General features: G+C 38.4%; 1 protein-coding gene across 1 annotated transcript in view; it reads left to right on the top strand.

Annotated features, from left to right (window-relative positions):
• Positions 1-4,460: 4,460 nt before the first annotated feature.
• The window catches only part of ATP13A4 (ATPase 13A4), a 145,038-nt gene continuing 128,889 nt past the window's right edge, over positions 4,461-20,609 (top strand). Inside the window, exon 1 of the mRNA XM_019923232.2 lies at positions 4,461-4,578. Coding sequence (XP_019778791.2) covers positions 4,516-4,578 — 63 coding nt within the window. The 5' untranslated portion in view covers positions 4,461-4,515. The remainder of the gene's footprint in view (positions 4,579-20,609) is intronic.

The raw sequence follows: 20,609 nt of genomic DNA, 5'->3' as shown, positions 1-20,609 counted from the left end.
TGGCACACTGAAGTTAATTAAATAAGTGTTAAATAAATGAATGAATGGTCTCTCTCAGCAAAATGTCAAGGTTCGAATTTAGACCACACCAAATCCACATCTGCTACTCTCACCATGTCATATCACACCCTGTGAGGCACACATAGGGTAGAATAGAAATTTTGGACAGGCAAAATTAAGGGAAAGAGAGACTGATTGAAATAATAAACTTTCAACTCTTTTGGGTAAATTCCAAGGAATTTCAACTCCTTTGGGTAAATTCCAAGGATCACTGAATCATATAGTAAGAGGTTTAATCTTGTGAAATATTCCCAACCTGTCTTTCAAAGTGACTGTACCATTTTGCATTCTTATCAGCAATGAGAATTCCTGTTGCTCCACACCCTTGCTGGTATTTGGTGTTGTCAGTGTTCCAGATTTTGATCATTTTAATACGTGTGTAGTGATTGCTCATTGTTATTTTAATTTGCAATTTCCTGATGACATAATCAAATGAGTTGATTATAAATAACAAACCCGAAAGATATTTACCTAAATTGTTTTCTTGGTCAATTGCTTTAGCCCTGACTATTAAATGTTGTTCCTAAACGTTTGTCCACACAAAAACCTGCACGTGAATGTTTATAGCAGCCTTTTTCATAGTGCCCAAAACTTGGAAGCAACCAAGATGTCTTTCAGTAGGTGAATGGATACATAAACTGTGGTGCATCTAGACAATGGAGAATTATTCAACTCTAAAAAGAAATGAGCTATCAAACAAGGAAAAGACAAGGAGAAACTTAAGTGCATATTACTAAGCGAAAGAAGTCAATCTGAAAAGGCAACATACTGTATGACTCCAACTACATGACATTCTAAAAGCCAACAATATATGGAGACAGTAAAAGAATCAGTGACTGCCATGGGTCATGGGAGAGTTAGGGATGGATGGGGGAGCAGAGAGAATTTTTAGGGCAGTGAAACTGCCCTACACGATACTACAGTGGTTGAAACCCACAGAATGGACAACACGAACAGTGAACTCCAATGTAAACTGTGGACTTTGAGTAAAAATGACGTGTCAATCAATGTAGGTTCAATTGTTAACAAATATAGCATTCTGGCGGGGGATGCCGATGGGGTAGGAAGGATGTGTGTTTTTAAAGAGTATATGGAAAATCTCTGTACCTTGTGCTCAATTTTGGCGTGAACCTAAAAGTGCTCTAAAAAAAAGTCTATTGAAATTTATTTAATGTTAACATTTATTTAATAAATAATAATTAACTTTCAAACAATGCTCTAAAGGGAAGTAGAAGATTTAACTTAGAGGGTTCAAAGAAACCGTCTATATACACATAATATTGTTTAGAAAGACTGGGTTACTTTAGAACTTGCTTGTGCAATGATCTGTATAATATTTAAGCACATCCATAAAAATATGCAAATTTATATCAGTTTGTCTTCACTGACATCATCACTTATTGTATTAAGCCCAGACTCAGGCCTCAAATTCAAGACTTCCATGTAATGATCTCGATCTCTATTTCCTGCCATATCTCACTCCCCTATTCCTTCACACACACCCTGGCTGCGGCAAAGGTGATGGACGTATTCTGGACCAGCCCGTGTGTTCCTCCTTCTGATGGCTCCCTTGCTTTAGATGCTCTTTCCTATGGCCCACTTCCAGTGTAGGCCCCAGCACTCCACCTACTGAAGTCTTCTCTGTCTGTTTTCAAGGCCCTTCTCAAATGCTCCCTTCACAAAGAGGCTCTCCTGGTCATCTAGATGTAACATCCCTCACAGAGCACTTTGATTGTGCCAAATGAACCTACAGTAGCCGTGTTAGCCTAGTCACTAGGATCATGGACTGGGAGAGCTGCATTGCCATGGCCAAATGCTCACTCTTCACTAATTATTTTCTGTGCTGGTGTTTCCAAGTCTGCTAAGTGGAGAGGATAATAATACTACTGACTACAGAAGCCATTGGAAGGATTGTGAATGTGTGTGTAAAATGCTCAGAATAGTGCCTGGTATATGCACATGTTCTGTAAATGTTTCCTTTTCCGTGGAATCTAGCTCTGTTTCTGGGTACACTCATGCTTGCGGACTCACAGTGCTGAACGGGGAAGGAGGCTGCCCAGAAGCCGTGTGGCTGTAGAGGCACTTGGACATTTTACCATTAGAACTTTTGGAGAGAGGTGAGGAAACACTGTTCCAAAGTCCTCATTCTCCTGGACCATGCTGTTGAAATGATTTTCTATTGGTTCCTAGTTTTCATAAACATTTTTTACGTTCCTGGGGACTGATTTTGCTATTCAAGTTTGGCTTAAATACTGTTATGGCGTAACCAGATCTGTTTAATGAGGTGAGTTCATGTGCGGTTTTCCCTGAGATTCTTAATAAATTACACACTCATCTTAACCCCACAGTGGTGCAGGAATTGCCAAGTTTATTCAGGAACCCAGCCAGAAGGAAACAATGCGGGAATTACCAGTTATAGACAATAGAATGAAACACTTCTTTCTCACTTGCCGACTAGCACTGGTGTAGTTTTACCACTTCACATACGAACATTCCTCAATCCCCATAAGTTGAGATAAAGTTTAAAATCTTCTTATTTTGCTATTTTCTCTGCTAAATATTTAAATGATTCTTGTTAGAGCTCTAAAATGTTACTTTTTTTGAGACATAATTTTTTATTGAGATATAATTCACATTCATAAAATCTACCCTTTTAAAAAGTATACAATTCAGTGAGTTTTAGTATATTCACAAAGTTTGGCTGCCATAACCACTATCTAATTCCAGAACATTTTCATCCCCCTAAAAAGAGACCTCATACTCCTCATATTTTGATCTTGTGATAAAATGGTTATTTACGTGGTTAAGTGTGCTGATAAGTTTTAGAAATTCAGAGAACTGCATGTATGTATAATATAGTAATTAATACTACAATAGGTTACTTTTTAATGTTTATCTTAGTTATACTTTACCATTTGCTCAATGTTTTACACACACACACAGACACACACACACACACACACACTTTAGTCTTGGTCTTGTTAGGGTTTTTCATATCAGGTTGGGAATATCATTGCCAACATTTGTGCATAGCTTGACGGAGAGGGAGTGGACACAGTGAAGGTATAACTCTCCTTTATTGAATACATGCTGTTTCCCCGGGCACTATCCCTCATATAACAGTTTTAGGAGGTAAGTTCTATTATCATCTTTATTTTACATGTGAGCAGATGGACGCTGCTAGAGCTTATGAAACTTGTTATCCCCAGGTGGCGTAACTAGGAAAGTCCAAATCTGAACCCAGTCCCTCCAAATTCAGAGCACATGCCCTTAGAAACTGTGCTCCACTGACTGCTGTTAAATTGGATGCTTAGTTTAATTATAACAACAGCCCTTGATCAGAGCTGTACGATACATTTCCCCAAGCCCTCATTCAATTCCTCCAATTACTGGATGAGAAGAGCCAGTTCTTGCAGGTTAAATGATCACGTGGCGAGGCCAGCGCAGATAAGCAGCTGGATTTTTTTTTTTTTTCCCAGAGCAGATATGGATGTGTGTTCCCCTCCACCATTCTGGGACTTCTGACAGTTATCTTAGACGTCTGTTCCAGCTCTCATAATAACTAACCGCATTTTATCACACTTGTTTGCATATCTGAATCTCTACATCAGTCTGAGGGTGGCAAACATGACTTGATTTATATATGTAGTCCCTGTGCTCAAATAATGTGACTTGAATGAATGTGTGAAAAAATTAAAAAATGAGTCTAGACTCCTTAAGAGTTTAACCACCAGTATTTAGTGAGAGGAGACTACACAGAATAGCTTGGTTACACTTTTGTCTTTTTTCTGCAAGTTTCTCAAAAAAGTAAACAATTCCACATACACATTAAGTGGAATGTGTTTTGCACACAGAGGAATGCGATTTCAAATACCTTTTGAAGAGGATTAGTCACAATTTGTACCTTTGGTAAGCAAAATGAATGAGGATCCTATTAAAAGCCGATGGATTAGGGCTTTCATTAATCAAATAAATTCTGCAGCTCTGTTAGCCTCCTTCCCACCCCAGTTCCTTGTGAATAAATCTGGGAGTCCTTGTGCCTGCTCCCCACTCCTCGGAGAGGTCCTGCCAACTCTGCATTGTCCTGCTGGATTTGCAGTCAGATGTCTTCTGCTGGCAGGCACTGTGCAGGCAATGAGTTCTTTCCCTGTATGTTGGGCACAAAAAGATCAGCATGGGAGCAGCAGCCTCCTTTGGGACAGCTGCTCAGAGAGAATGCAGTTAGCCAGGAGCCTGCAGAAATTCCTCCAAGCAGAGGGTGGCTCGTAGGAGGAGTTCAGTTTGCTAAGTAAGTACTGTCATTTGCTGAAAGAAGGTGTGTGCTCCAGAGGGAGTTTTAACCTGGAGGATCATTAAGTCTTTCAGTCAGCTGGTGAGCGGCGGTGGCTGGGCAAGTTCAGTTCGTCCTGGACGCATCTGCTCCAGAAGGTCAGGGAGGAGTGGAATCACTTTTCCATGGGGGACCACTTTGAGAAGGGCCAGCAAGCTTTGCTCAATGAAGGAGAAGAGAATGAGATGGTAAGATTCTAGCCACATTCCCCCTCTTTCCATTCCCACTCCCCAGCCTCCAATACTCACACACACACACACACACACACACTCATACACACGCACACGTGCACACTCATACATACACACACTCATACACACACTCTTCTCTGCGATTTGATTCTGGCATTATGTGAGAAAAGGTAATGTTCAAGAAATCTTTCTTTCTCATAAATGTAACCTCTGACAGCAGAAATTTGCTAGGATGGAAAATATTGTATTCGTTTTATCAAGAATGTTTTGAAGTAAAATTGAAAGGGAGAGAAGTACAATGCCCCTTCATGATATGTTTTTGAGACTTATCAGTATAGCAAGTTCTGTTCAAAACGTCTAATAATTTCAGCAAATCCCTAATGTTGGGAGCAGCGTATTCCCTGATAGGAAGAAGTAGCAAATCTACAGTGAAGTAGGAGGGGAGCTGGGGTTCTGACCTTCTTCTCTGCTCACATATCTGTGTTCACAAAGACTGTTGGACAGGGAAAACATATACAATATTAACAGTTATCAGCCTACATGCATTTCTCTTTACTTCTAGAATTTTACTTGTAGCTCCCTACATACAGATTGGTTTCAGGAAAATTTCTGGAGTTCACTGTCTCTTTTAATTTAGATGTGTTCCCATCTGAGAAACTGTCGGAAAAATCAAAGATGATTCTTATGCTCTTGCTGAAATTAAAGCTGTATTTCTCAATTACAATATAATCAAGAGAGAGTTAGGAACGTGTACTTCTGTTAATAAGGCTGTTCTGCTAATTGTGTAAGCGTAGACTTTTATGCCAGTAATGGTGTAATTAAAACGTTAAAATGTGAAGCTCTCATTCTACAGTAACATTTTTATCTTCCTGGAATTAATATATAAATAACAAACCCAAAAGATATTTACTTAAAATGTTTTCTTGGTTAGTTGCTTTAGCCCTGGCTATTAAATTCTTTGTTTCTGAACTGGTCTTTCAAGTCTAATCTGCTTACCTGTTCCTATAGCAACAACATTTTTTTGGACCTTCAAGAGTAGATGCCTTCTGCTATCAAAGCTGAAAAAATTATAAAGGAATCAAAGTCACCCAAGTTTACGTGACTTTCTTAACCATCTCCTTACTTCTTTTGGGTTTGACCACCAAATGACAGTTGCCTTTAGGCCCTACACAGATGTCACCAGAAATGACCTTCTGACCCACGTTGGATATCATCCTTCTTTCTCCAGAGTGTTTTCTCTATATGAAGAGAATTAAGAGAATTCTCTATATTAAGTTGAAAATTTGATCCTCATCTTGAATATTCTTCACCAGAAGGCAGAGTCTCCTTCTCTCTACTGGTTTTTTAAATTCTCCCTCAAATCCTCAGATGGAAACACACCTACTCTTTTCCTCCACACTCATTTCTTCTCTTCCACAATTTGTCATTCAAGAGTCATGAAGAATCATCTACTTTCTGTCAAGGCTTTCCTAGTTCAAGGGAAACTACTACCCCTGCTTTAGCCTACGTATCCTAGTGAAGCAGTGGTTAATAATTCATCTTCATAATAGCGTCACCCAGTCAATGCATCAGAGTGTCAGCTTAGTATTGCATGCAGCTGAAAGCCCAGTTAGGAGAGGGCCTTTGACAAGGAAAGGACGCTGTGTTTTCTGGAGATGAGTCATCTGGCCGGTAGTCTCGGTTGAGGTGCAGCAATTAGTATGCACTCTTGAGCTCTCCATCCTGCTCTGCCTGGAGAAACCTGGCCACCTGCCTGTTGCTGTGTCTGACACTTTGTCCCTTTTAAACTCGTTACTCCATTCCCTTCTCCCAGAGCAGTAACCTTCAAAAATTAGCAGGATATCTTAAATGTATGCCACGTATATTTAGAAATTTTTAGTTTACCGATAGTTTCTTGCCTACTAGCTAACTTGGTTTTCACTACACCCTGTGAGGCAGGTGCTATGCTTCCCACCTGAAAGAGGAGAAAACTGATACACTGAGAATTTGCTCATCTAAGGTTACATCAACCATGAAGACCAGGAGCCGAGACCCCACATAGGTTAAGTTGGTAGACCTGAACATAGCCTCCTGTTGCCTTCTTCAGCTTTTGCAGAGGATATAGCACTCTTAATAGGAGAACACACTTCCTCCCTGATAAAACAAAGCTTAGATCCATCTCATCCGCTTAGATTTCCCAGGATCTCTTGTTGTACATGATTTGTATTTCCTGAGTCAGTCTATCTTGTTTGGCCTCAACGTTAATCCCTTTTAGCAAATCAAGATTGTCTAGAAATATGTCACACCAAAGTGTTTACAGTTTCTTGCTTTCTAATATACACTCTTTGGACCTTTGCAGAAGTCATTCCTCCGATGATAGAAATGACTGCAAGTTTCAAGAGAAAACAGCATTTTAGGGTTTAGCCCTCATGTCAAATAAAGAACAGAATATTTCCGTGCCTAATGATGCCTGGGACTATCTTCCACTCTAAAACTAATAAAACAGGAACGAAAGAGACACTCTAGGTGACCTGAAAGTAATATCCTTAAGTGCAAAATGAGATAGGAGCCAATGGAAGAAAGAACTTGTTAGGAGGACAAGGCAGGAAAGAGGAGAAAGTGACCGTCTGAGAAGGTTCACCCAGATGACTGCCTCTGAAAGGCCTCAAAGAGGAGACTGTCTCCCAGACAGCACCATAATGGGACCAGAGACCAGGCTCTCACTAGCTTTAGGCTAGCCACTTGCCTGCTCTAGCCTCAGTTTTTGTAGCTGTAAAATGGGAGTTGTCCTCCTTACTTTACCTGTCTCACAGGGCTCTTATGAGGATCAACTAAGACAGTCTATGTGGCATTGTCTGAAGAAGTATAAAATTCTGGAGAAGCATAAGCTGAGGTCTATGCAAAGATAGGAGTGAGGGCTTCAGCAATTACAAATGAACGAATACTACCCTGCCCACCCACCCCCATGAGGTCATCTCTTCTCATTAAATAACAATAAGTGAGGAATATATACTTTTATCCACAAGCTATAGAGACCATTTATAAATGGAGAGGAGCTGAGTTACTTTATAACCTGCTTTGTAGTCCTTACTTTGGAAAACACCTGCCAGTCATAGGACTCAGTGTCCTTATTTGTAGAGGGAGAGTGTCAGATGGGCTGGGAGCTCAGATTCCTTTGTATTCAGATGTTGCATATTTATATTTTGAAAGGCCTTAGAAACACTGAGTGCTCGTCTCCTTATACCATGACTGAATAAAGGTATGATTTAATTGATTCAAATTTTACTCACCATTATCTTTAGTTATACTCTAATGAAATCAGACTCCTTTTCGGGGAAGTGTTTTGTTACAGCCAGACTTATTTTAAAAGTTGTGTTCTCTGATTTCTTTCTTTCCTAGATTTTAGCAAATAAGAAAGAAAAAAAAAAACCTTGAAAATTTTTTCTGATTATAAAGGTAACATATGTTTACTATAAAAATATTGTATTGAAATGACATATAAAGGTCTACAGAATGAAGTAAATATGATTCATGAACTTTCCACCCAGACATGATCAATATTATTATATTGGTGACTCTCCTTCCAGACTTATAAAAAATGCATATACAAAACATCACCTTCTAATATTTTACTGCATTTTAATATTATCTATACTCATGATTATTTGTATCTGTTGTATCCATATCATGGAAATACTACATAATGGTATGTTACTGTACATCTCTTCCCAACTCTGCATTCAGTGATGTCACATTAGTAGCTTGAAATGAATAATGTTGGGAGTATTTACGCCACAGAAATCGGTAAGTGCTACAGAGAACTTCTACCTGCCCCACCTGAAGGCTTGCTGTTAAATACCTACCAGCACACCACAGCACATATTATTTCTTCAAGACTTCCCTTCTTACCCCCATACATGTCTGAATAGAATAAGAATATTGTGTTTGGGTATCACCCATTTATTTGCACTATGCACCATGCCAAAACAAAAGACAATCAATCACAATCTGTTCTTAAAAGAATGTGCACCACCTATTTACAAATACGTAATTTTTTAAAACAAAAAATGGAGTCATTCCATTTATACTCTTTTTTAAAGCTGGCTTTTCATTACACTTAAAATATATTAGGGACATATTTTCCTTTTGACATTTACAGCTCCACATAACCATTTTAATATTTAAGTTGTGTTTGGATGGACTATGCTATACTAAGCAAATCTCTCGTGTTACTCACTTACGTCATTTCTAAATTTTTTTGGCTGTGATGGACAACTTTGTGCATGTGTTTTAAAATATTTATCAGATCATTTCCTTAGGATAGAGTCCTAGAAAAAGCACTGCTGCAATAAAGGGGATGTGTGTTTTAAATTTTGATTGATACATTGCCCTACATTGCCCAAATTGCCCTCCCTAAGATTGCGGTTGTACAAAAATATACTCTGACTGGCAGCCTGTTTTTGAGAATACTTGATTTCTCTACCATACTTGCCCATGTTGAGCATTATCAGTATTTTTGACTTTGGCTCATCTGGAATGTGAAAATGATATTTTATGGCGGAATTATTTTTCATTTCCTTAATTTGAAATTGATCACATCGCTATATGTTTCTTAACATTTTTTTCTTTACTAGAATATATGAATGCTACCACTGATGTTATATCAACCAGTAGACTGGGTAACTAAAAACTAGTGAATGTGGAAAAGCAAGAGAAACTCTTTTTGAACTTCCAAGTCATTTGTGGGAACAGCAAGAAGTTAGTGCCACGGGCACATAATATAGCAGCAGGGTGGTGTGTGGCCTTTGCCACATGGGAAGTCCTGTTGCGCCTTCAGCGTGAGCTAGGGGCATCTGTCCCCTGAAATTATTTGGCTCACTTTGATAGCTGATGTTGGCCTTTTCTTCCCTAACACCAGGGAGCGAAAGCACCTCCCCCCACCTCAATAGCTACTTATTTATTATGCTCCATGAGCACCTCCGAGTTGGTTGCCAATGTTAACTAGTGAACCCACAGATCTCATAGTGGAGGAATTGTGTTCGGACTGAGACATTTTGTCAGTTGAAATGTTCAGGAAGCTGGGCCACTGGCCAAGTCTAGGGTCTTTATTCTTGATTCATTGCTGCAGAACTCCCATGAAGTCAACTCATCTTTGATTGAAACTCTTGAAAAGTACGATTTAATGGCTTCTTGAGAAGAGGGACCCTGCTTGTTTCACCTTTCTATGGCCTCCTTCTCCCCTTTCCCGCTCCCCCCCAGAATTTAGCACAGTTCTTGGCACAGACACTCAGGGCATATCCGATGGCACAATTGCAAGCCCCATTAACCTGCAATTTTGCATTCTGAGAAGAACAAGGAGGTAGCAAGGCTCAAAGGCTGCAACAGTTTGAGAAATTTAAAGAGAAACCTAGGAAATTTTATGTTATTTATTGGGGATTGTCAGTCATCTTATGAATTTATCAATTGACTGCTCTCTCCCTCAGGCATAAACAAAGCTTATTCTTCAGAGTTAATTAGCCATGCTACACTATTTTTCTGTGAGATACCTTATTCTACCTTTTCATCTGTTCACGTATAAACTCAACAAATATTTACCAAACCCTTTCTCTGTGCCAGGAGTCCTCTCTGCTAACCAAAGAGGGTTTCGAGTGAATAGCAAACAGTTTCTGTTTTCAAGGATTTCACAGTAGAGTCGGCAGGACTGAGTATGTAATTTGTGGGGTCCAGTGCAAAATGAAAATGAGGTGTCCCTGGTTCAAGAATTATTAAGGACTTCAAGATCACTATAGCAGAGCATCCTTCCAAAAGCAGGGCCTTGTGTGACTGCACAAGCCACACGCTCATGAAGCTGTCCTACAATTGGGGGGACCAGGGATGCAAATGTAATGAAAGTGTGCTGAAATAGGTATCATTGTGGGACTTATGCATACAGAGCTGTGGGAGCACAGAAGAAGTAGCAACTCTGTCAAAGAACACTCCAAGGGGGAAGATGACATTTAATTTCCCTGGAGGGGTAGGTGAAGGCCAGCCTTTGAAGGACTGTGTAAGACATCCTAGTGAGTACACATTTTACCTTTTCCAATGATTCCCAAGCATTGGTCCATGAAAAAACCATACCAGAATCAAGTTGGGGAGTACAATAAAATAGATTCCTAGGCCCCCATTCCAGGCCTACTAAATAAGAATCTTTGACTGTTGAGTTGGACTTGGTCAGAAAGATGTAATGCCAACCTGATGGACGCAATGGGGAAGCTACTGAAAAATTTGAAACAGGGAATGATATGGTAGGATTTGCCTTTCCAAAGGATGTTACATCAGGGGATGAGGAAGTTTGGTTGGAGGAGGCAAAACAAGGAAGGAGTGTTTGAAAGAGTCCAGGTGAGAAATTCAGGATGCTGAGTGGAGACTGGATATAAGAGATATTTAAAAATTAGAATTAAAAAGACTTCATGATCCGTAGACTGTGGTATAAGAGAGAAGGGGTGAGCAGGATGAGTAATTATTAAGGAAGTCTTTAAGGTTCCTACTTTGTCCGATGGGAGAGGATGATGCTACCACTTAATCCCATAGGGAAAAGTAGGAACAGGTTGGGAGCGGGGATGGCAATAGTCACAGCAAATACTCATATGGTGGTTGATCTGGACTAAGAACTTTACATATAGTAACTTATTTAACCCTCTCAACAACCCTAGGAGGGATGAACATCTCTCTTCTACAAATGAGGAAACTGAGGCACAGAGAGATTAAATGACATGCACAGGTTCATCTGGCTAAGTAAATGGAAGGCTATAGTCTAAGTTTGTGCTTTAAACACGATAATTTACTGCCTCTTGGTTTTGCTTAATTTTGGACGCACTACTTTAGTTGTTGATGGTTGCAAAACAGCAGGGCATAATCGAAAAAAACACAACATTAAGAGTCTGGAGACCAGCACTGTGGTGTTGACTCTGCCATTATTAAAGTAGATCGTGGTCACCTCTCTTTGATTTCACCTCATTTACAAGATGGAGATAATAATACCTTACTGGTTTGAGCCAGAGACCAATGCAGATGGTTTCTTGGTGTACTCTCCAGTGCATATACAAAATATGGTTTAAAAAGTTTTAAAACAGGTGGATACAATCTCTGTGAAACATCTTAAGAAATTTAAGTGATACTCTTGATTTTTTCAAAGTGCTGTGAGATTTTTTTAGTCATGGAAAGGCGAACATATCTGGAGACATTACGTTAAGTGGGAGATGGAAATTGATGGCAGTTGCTGTATGAATTACTCAATGAATAAAGGAATAAGGAGTAAATCTATTCATAAATAATTAACCAGTGCTAAACCCTACAGCTCCCTCAGGCCCACAGAAGACACAGAGCACAGGAACTTAGCCTTCAAAAGAATTGGTGATTTGGTGATATGTCCAGAGGAAATTCATTCCTGGGCACCAGTTTCAAGACTTTGTGACTATGTCAAAGCCTCTTGAAGACGAGCCAGAGTGAGACCATCTATCTAAATGGGCTACAGCTATTTCTAGATGCCCATCATGTAAACCTTGGTGAGTTGCCTGAAACCACAGCTGGGTAGAGTTGGAAGGCAGCTCAGAACATCGCCTCCTCAAATCCGTCCTCACCCTGAGGCTACTTTTATGTACAATGAGCACAGTTATGCCCTAGATGCCCCCTCAGAAAAAGAACAGAAGGAGGCCCAAATGTATTGGGTGATTTCCAGAGAAATATTATGTCCCTCAGGCCAGAACACTTTCTGATTGTAGTGGTTGCACACACAGGGCTCTGGCTGAGACTGTCATCACCTTAGCATTTCCAGAATCTTCTTGGGGGAACCATGGCTGCAGGATTTTGAATCTCTGGTACTCCAGTCTCAGGATCAGTACAAAGAAAGGTGAGGAAAGGTCAATTTTTGAGGCCAGGTCAAAAACAAAAGCATCCAAGAATGCAGTTTGGGTAGATAAGTGGTTCCTTCTACTTGCTTTTAATGAAAGAATAAGGTTGAATTTTATGGCATACATTTACCTTCAAGTTTTCTCTCCTTCAGCTTGGAATCACCAAGCATGATAAGGATCTTTCAGCTTGGAGGCCACGTCACCCTGTGCAGGTCGTTCCTTTAGTCAATTCCAAGAGACAATTTTTTACTTTCCATTTTCTTTTATCACCAAAATGTGGTCTTCTTGCTCTTCCCAGAATATATTATATACTTTCTCTGTCAGGGTGGTATCTTCACCCTAATATCTGGCCATCAGAGCCCTGCCCCTCCATCAGAACTCATCTCAAATCTGACTTCCTTCTTTAAGCCATCTGGGAGCCCCTGGGTCACACTTGGTCCCTTCCTTGTCTAGAGTGGATTTGAATGCCTACTATAGCAATTTTCACTGGGTTCTGTAGTAGAGTCATGTGTTTATCTTTCTCCCCCAACAGATTGCGAGTTGGTAGGGGCGGGTACTGCATCTTATTTCATGTCTATATCTCACACATAACACTGAAGTTACTTAATATATTTCTGATAAGATAGATTGAAGATTTTATGCAAATATTACAAGAGTTTTCCTCTTCTTTCCTGACTCAATTGAGTTGTTAATCTGAATTTTACAAAAACAAGTACTGAGAAATTATATAATCTGTCCAAATCTGAAAGCTAAGAAGCAGCAAAAACAGATCTTGAACCTTGGCAGGTTGATTCCAAATCTCCTGCTCTAACTCCAATAGTTTCCTGGCTACTATTACTGCTACCACCCCTACTAATACCACTATCTCTACTACTACTATCATTACCCACGACTATCACCACTACTACCACCACCACTACTACAGCTACAAAATAAGCCCAACACAGTGTGTATTAGTTTAGCAGCTATGTTATACTTAGGGCTCATTTTGAGTTTGTGAGAAGCAAAACCTCTGGGTCTCTTTTGTAAAAGTCATAGCTTTCTGATCTTTGGGGCATAAAAGTGAACAAGGGCACAGGTACTGGAATCAGGTCACCCGGATTCCACTTCAGTTTTCAGCCATCCGTGCCTGCCTGCATTACAGAAGTGGCCTCTCTTCATGTTCTTGTCCCTCCACCAGTGTGTCCTCCTTGGCTTGTTACTAGGCTTCTAGTAGGGGCAGAGAAGGTAATCCTAGCCAGTCCTTTTGTGTTTGGACTTCAGGGAGTGGTTCCTTGTCAATACTCCTGTTCATCCTCTCCGTGGTAGCCACCTCTGTCTTCTATCTGTCAGTGGTCTGAGATGGGAGTTTCCTGCCCCTCCGATCACAGTTTCTTGAGCATGATTTTGTAGAATCCTGGTTTCAGGATGGTAAGTGGTAGAGGATTTTTGCTTCCGTTCTTCATCCAGCACCAATGGAGTTTTGCTTGCATCAGAGAGGATTTCCTACTTGGAAGTAACTGAGCAGTGTCAAATTGGTCATATGGTACTGGTTTTAGTCCCAAACTTCACATGCAGCCTTCTGATAACTCCAGGATTACATATCCCCAGATACTAAGCCAGTGGAAGAAACAATTTGTCTTTCTTTCAATAGTCTCAGTAAAATAGATGAGCAAAACAGACTCATCTTTTCTCACTGGCTCTGATTGGACCATCTCCCCTTTTCAAATTTATTAGTGTGGACAGGAGAATGCCATGGTCTTAGTCACATGCCCGGTCCTAGAGGTGGGGTCAGAGTCAACTCTGCATAAAGCACATCAGCAGAGGGTGGTGAAGGGAGTGGTTTGACAGAAGAAAATTGGGGTATTGGATGCTATTACCTGGAGTGAAATAAATGGGGATTTGGTGGTCTAGACAAAAAAATACAAACGGACAAACAGAATTTCCAATCTGATAGTCAATAAATAATAGGTTAGCTGAACGGAACAAATAATGTTTAAAGTGGTTGGCTACCCCTGTGATTTTTTTTGCCTCAGAGAATATAAAATATAGAGCTTTGCTGAAGGTATTTTAGATATCTGTGAAGAGGTAGAAAAGAGCTTTTAAAAATACATGTTCATTTTCATTTTTAAAAATTATTTAAATTGAAGTATGGTTGATTTACAATACAGTATTAGTCTCAGGTATACAGCAAATTAATTCGGTTCTCTCTCTCTCTCTCTCTCTCTCTCTGTATATATATCTTTTTCCCCCAATTCTTTCCTTTATAGGTTGTTACAATATATTGAATACAGTTCCCTGTACCATACAGTAAATCCTTGCTGTTTATTTTATATATGGTAGTGTGTATCTGTTAATCCCATACTCCTAATTTATCTCCCTTTCCCCTTTGGTAATTATGTTTGTTTTCTATGTCCGTGATTCTGTTTCTGTTTTGTAAATAAATTCATTTTTATTATTTTTTAGATTCCACGTATGAGTGATATCATATAATATTTGTCTTTGTTTGACTTACTTCAATTAGTATGATAATCTCTAGGTCCATCCATGTTGCTGTTTTTCTGATTTTAAAAGTTCATTGAATCGTATTTACTTATTACAAAACAGAAACAGACTCACAGACGTAGAGAACGAACTTATGGTTCCCAGGGGGAAGGGTGAGGGGAAGAGAGAGATTGGGAGTTTGGGATTGACATGTACACACTGCTATATTTAAAAGAGATAACTAGCATGGACCTACTGTATAGCGCACGGAACTGTGCTCAATATTTTGTAATAACCTAAATGGGAAAAGAATTTGAAAAAGAATAGGTACATGTATATGTATAACTGAAACACTTTGCTGTACACCTGAAACTAACAACATTGTTAATCAACTATGCCCCAGTGTAAAATAAAAAATAAAATAATTTTGGTTATTAAAAAAGTTCATTTAATCATATTCAATGATTAAAATATGCACAATATAGAAGTAAAAGAAGAATCACAATGATGTCATCACCCAAGGCAGATACCATGAGTATTTTATTTTATACATTTATATTTCAGTCACTTATGGTTTGTGCTTCACCTTTTTTTCAATTAAATTTGAAATCATACTGCATAATTTTATGTTGTTTCCCTTCACTTAATATTAGTACATACACATTTTCCCCATGTTATTAAAAATACTTAAACATTAATTTAATGGCTATATAATATTATTTAATGATTACCAGATTCTTATATACATAGGTAGCTTTCTATTACTACTACTAGTAATATTGCAGTGAATATCTACAATATTAATATAAACCTTGCGTATAAATGCATACAAATCTTGTCTGCGTTTTGTATAAGTTAGAGGGATATTTTTAAAGACAGTCTTTCCTAGTTGCTAAAATCATACGCTTCAGGGGGGTCTGTGCATTTGTAAAGCCAGACTGGCTTTCAAAACACCTCTCAGGAGTAGAGATCTAGACTCATGTGGAACTGCAAGAAGGGATATGATTTTGATGCTCAGAAATGCCATGTTTCCCATTCTCCATCCCAGAAAACTATGAAGAGGAAGTGTGTAATAGAAAGTTGTGAAGCTTCTATTTATTTAAAGGCTTTTCAGGCAAAAGGCATCATGTGCATATAAAGGATGAGTTCTGACCACAGCAGTCCCATGTTGCAGAGGTGAATGGGGCTATAGCAATAGACTAGGGAGGCTTCATATTTCATTTCAGGAAAGTTTTCTATGTAGCTTCCCCCTGCTGTTTCTACCCTAGGAGTAATAAATTAAAGATAGAATTCCTATTATTTTGGTATCAAATTCTATCCCCTGTGGTCACAGCTATAGTATCTGTTCTTTAATAAAGGCCTGATTATGGGGCTTTCACACTATAGGGAGAAAAGCCCAATCATCTTCTTTCTGAACTTTTACACAAGATCACAGAGCAGGAAAAAAATTATTTTTGAGTTTTACATCAGTGAAATAATTGCCTACAAAGGGTTCCTGTATAAATTAATTGACCAATTGAAAATAGCAAAAGATATGCAAATAGAGGTAGAATATTTTATTATCCCAAGGAAGATATACTTTTCTACTTAATATTTCATAGCTTATTGATCAACTATTCACTGCTATATCTCCAATGCTTAGAAAAATGCCTGGCACAAAGTAAGTGCACAATATATATTTTTGGACTAAATAAATGAATGAATGATGGATGAATGTAGCTAGTTACAGTTACATTCCAAAATTATATGAAACAGCATACAAATTGAAAGGTAAATAAGGATTAGAATTGAGAGAAATAGATGCCTAGTTTACGACACTTCATTTCACCTCAGATTCATTCCATAGAATCAGAGTCTCAGGCCAAAAGCTTCTTCAAAGTTTATCTGACCTTCTCCTACCCCTTACCTCACCCATCTAACCTTTCCTTAAATGCCCTCAGAGAAGGAAACTCAGCATAAGATAAATCATTTCCTTGTAAGACAGAGCAGACAATTTAAAAAATTCTACTTTATGTTGAACTGAAATATAGTTCTATTAACCTGAATTCATTAGTCTTACTTCTTTTGCCTTTTGGGGCTACCTGTCAAAAATCAGCTTCCAGTTCTACAAGTCAGGCATTTAAAAATTGTTCTTGTATGTCCTTCAACCCCACCCCTCCAGGTATCTCTTCTCCAATCTAAAGAGTTCCTTCAGTCACTCTTCATGTGTCATAGTTCTTTGAGATTTACTTCAGAAAATCTTGGAATGATAATTTAAAGAAGCTACCTTCTCTTAGTGTAATTCTCACTTTGAAATCCACAGAGATTCTGGGATAAAGGGGCATCTACCAGGAGGAACAGAAGTGCCACTTACTGTGTCACCAAGGTTGTTGACAATAGGAGCTCAGACCTTTCTGTTCAGAGCCAGAAGGTATTAGATCAGTCTGATTCTGTTACCAAACTCAGGTTTGGCGGCTCACCGTTTGAAAAATCAACACTCAAGAGACAATTGTTGGTTGGAAAGGAAAGGTTGCTTTAATCAGGACTGGCAACCAGGGGAGAAGGTGGACTCATGGCCCAAAACCAACTCTGAAGATTCTGCTAGGCCATGAAAAGCGTTAAAGGGAAAAGGGGGAAATAATCTCAGTTAACCATTAATGGAGGGGGTGAGATTCTTTGTCATGTTTCCATTCCATGCAGATTTGCTGACCTCTCCTGATCTTCCTTTGGATGCTATCTTGCCCGCTTAGTCCACCTGCAAATTTGCTAAGGGGTATGCTGGGGGTAAAGAGTCAGTCATTCTTTAACTACTTAATTCTTCATTCTTCCTCCTTTTAATCCGGGAAAGAAATCAACAAGTTAGACAAGACATTGTGTACATTCAGTAGAGCATAAGCCAGGAGTTAGGTTAAATGTTACCTAGTGATCTCATAATAAGGTCTGAGGGAAACAGAGATGTACAAACAGAAAACGGGCAAAAGAGCTGCTTACAATTCTTGCCTAATAATTGTAATAGTCTTAGTTATTGACTACTTACTAGGACCTATGTCCTTTGATAAGCACTTTTCATGTGCTTCTTCATTTTAAATTTATAATAACCCCATTAGGTAGGTACTGTCACTACAGGTGCAAACATTAAATGCTTCTGTTGTTCTTCTGTGGCAGATGTCTGCATACTACAGATTGTGGGTGAAATCTGGCCCACTGATTGCTTTGTAAATAAAGTTTTGTTGGAAAACACATCCTTCATTTGTTTACAGATTGTCTCTGGTTGCTTCTGCACTACAACAGCAGAACTGAATAGTTGTGAGAGAGGCTGTATAGCCTACAAAGCTGAAAATGTTTTCTATCTGGTACTTTACAGAAAACATCGACTTGTTCTTTTCTTTTCCTTTCTGGCCTCATTCTTTTTAAAAAAACTTTTGCTTTATTGCCATAGTAAAATGTTACTTGTTAAGATTGTCCACATTTTCTTTATCCACCAGTGCTCATTTAGTAGAGCTCTGAAAGGACTGGGGCTGGGTGGTGTTTAACAGTTTGGACAGGCTGTCAGTGAGGGCAGTAGATATTTACAAACTGCCGTGGTGGAAAGGGCCTGTTTAGAAGCCTGGGCTCTTTCGAGCATGAATTATTCCATTAACCATTCATTTTGTGTGAGGAATTTCCTTTGTCAGGCCTCTGTTTCTTCCATCTCTAAATAGATATAGATCTGTAGGATCTGTCCGATTTAGTTTCATCCCTGTCCTCATTTTGAGGTTGCCCAGATCTGTAAGAAGCTTTGCCTGCTAGACATAGTACAGCCATTTATCACCAAGAGCCAGATGGATCCTTAGACCCCTCAAATCATGGAATTTCAGGTATAGAAAGTCACTCAGAAATAATCTAGTCCAACACATTCATTTTTTTGTCTTTTTTTTTTTTGTAAAGATAATTGTAGATTCACATGCAGTTGTACGAAATAATACAGATTCTGTGTCCCCATTGGTAACATCTTGTAAAACTCTAGTACAATCTCACAATCAGGAAATTGACATGGATACGATCAAGGTACAGAACATTTCCATTACCACAAGGATACTTCATTTGCCTTTTCATAGCCACATCCATTTCCTTCTCATCTGCACTCCCTCCTTAAGTTCTGGCAATCGCTACTCTGTTCTCTATTTCAATGATTTCATCATTTCTAGACTGTTATATAAATGTAGTCATACAGTATGTAAACTTTGAGATTGACTTTTTTATTCAGTGTAATTTCCTGAGATTGATCCAGGTTGTTGTGTGTATCAAGAATTCATTCTTTTTTATTGCTGAGTAGTGTTCCGTGGTATTCCATGACACCATGTTTTATTTAACCATTCATCCATGAAAGGTCATCTGAGTTGTTTCCAGTATTTAGCTATCATGAATAAAGCTGCTATAAACATTTGTGTATAGGTTTTTGTGTGAATGTAACTTTTCATTTCTTGGGAGTAAATGTTCAGGAGAGCAATCACTGGGTTGTATGGAAGTTACATGTTTAGTTTTTAAAGAAAGTACCAAATTGTTCTCCAGAGTGGCTGCACCATTTTACATTCCCATCAGCAATGTCTGAATGATTCAGTTTCTTTACATTGTCACCAGCATTTACCATTGTCACTATTTTTAATTTTAACCATTCTGATAGGTATGTAGTGATATTTCACTCTGGTTTTAGTTTGCATTTCCCTAATGGCTATTGATTTTGAACATCTTTTTGTGTGCTTGTTAGCCATCTGCATCTTCATGTCTTTTGTCAATTGTCTAGTTGAATTGTTTTTTTTTTTTACTGTTGAGTTTTGAAAGTTCTTTATACATTCCGGCTACCAGTTCTTTGTCAGATGTGTGGCTTGCAAATATTTTCTCTCAGTCAATAGATTTTTCTTTCCTCCTCTTAAAAGGCAAAAATTTTCACAAAGCGAATGTTTAAAGAATTCCAATTTATCATTTTTTCCTTTTACGGACTGTGCTTTTGAAGACAAGTCTAAGAACTCTTTGTGCAGCCATAGGCCCCAATATTTTTTCCTGCTTTTGGTCTTAAAGTTTTATGTTTTATATTTAAGTGTGCAATCCATTGAGAGTTAATTTTTGTATAAGGTATGAGACTTAGATTGAGGGTCATTTTTTGCCTATGGATGTGCAACTGCTCCTGTACCATTTGTTTAAAAGGCTATTTTTTTCTCCATTAAATCACTTGTGCACATTTGTCAGAAATCAGCTGGGCCTATTTTTATAGGTCTATTTCTTGGTTTCTATTCTGTTCTGCTGAGCTATGTGTCAACGCTACACAGTCTTGATTAAGGCAGCTATATAATAAGTCTTGAAATCAGGTAGACTTGTTGCCTCCTTCATTTGTATTTTTCAAAATTGTTTTAGCTATTATAGTTCATTTGCTTTTCCATATTCCAAATTTTATAATAATCTTGTTTATATCTACAAAAAAATCTTACTGACATTTTCATAGGAATTATATTAAACCCATATATTAATTTGTAGAGAATTAAAATTTTCACTCTGTTGAGTTTTCCAAACCATCAACATGGTGTGTCTCTCCATCTATTTAGATCTTCTTTAGTTTATTTCATTAGCATTTTGTAGCTTTCAATATATGAGTCCTGTACATATTTTGTTATATTTACATCTAAGTATTTCATTTTTTGAGTGACGGTAAATCATCTTGTATTATTAGTTTTGGTATTCACA

This window comes from Tursiops truncatus, chromosome 4 (genome assembly GCF_011762595.2).
Source record: "Tursiops truncatus isolate mTurTru1 chromosome 4, mTurTru1.mat.Y, whole genome shotgun sequence".
NCBI classification, from domain to species: Eukaryota; Metazoa; Chordata; class Mammalia; order Artiodactyla; family Delphinidae; genus Tursiops; species Tursiops truncatus.
Note: the sequence above shows the minus strand (reverse complement) of the source record. Positions and strands in the feature narration are given on the sequence as shown.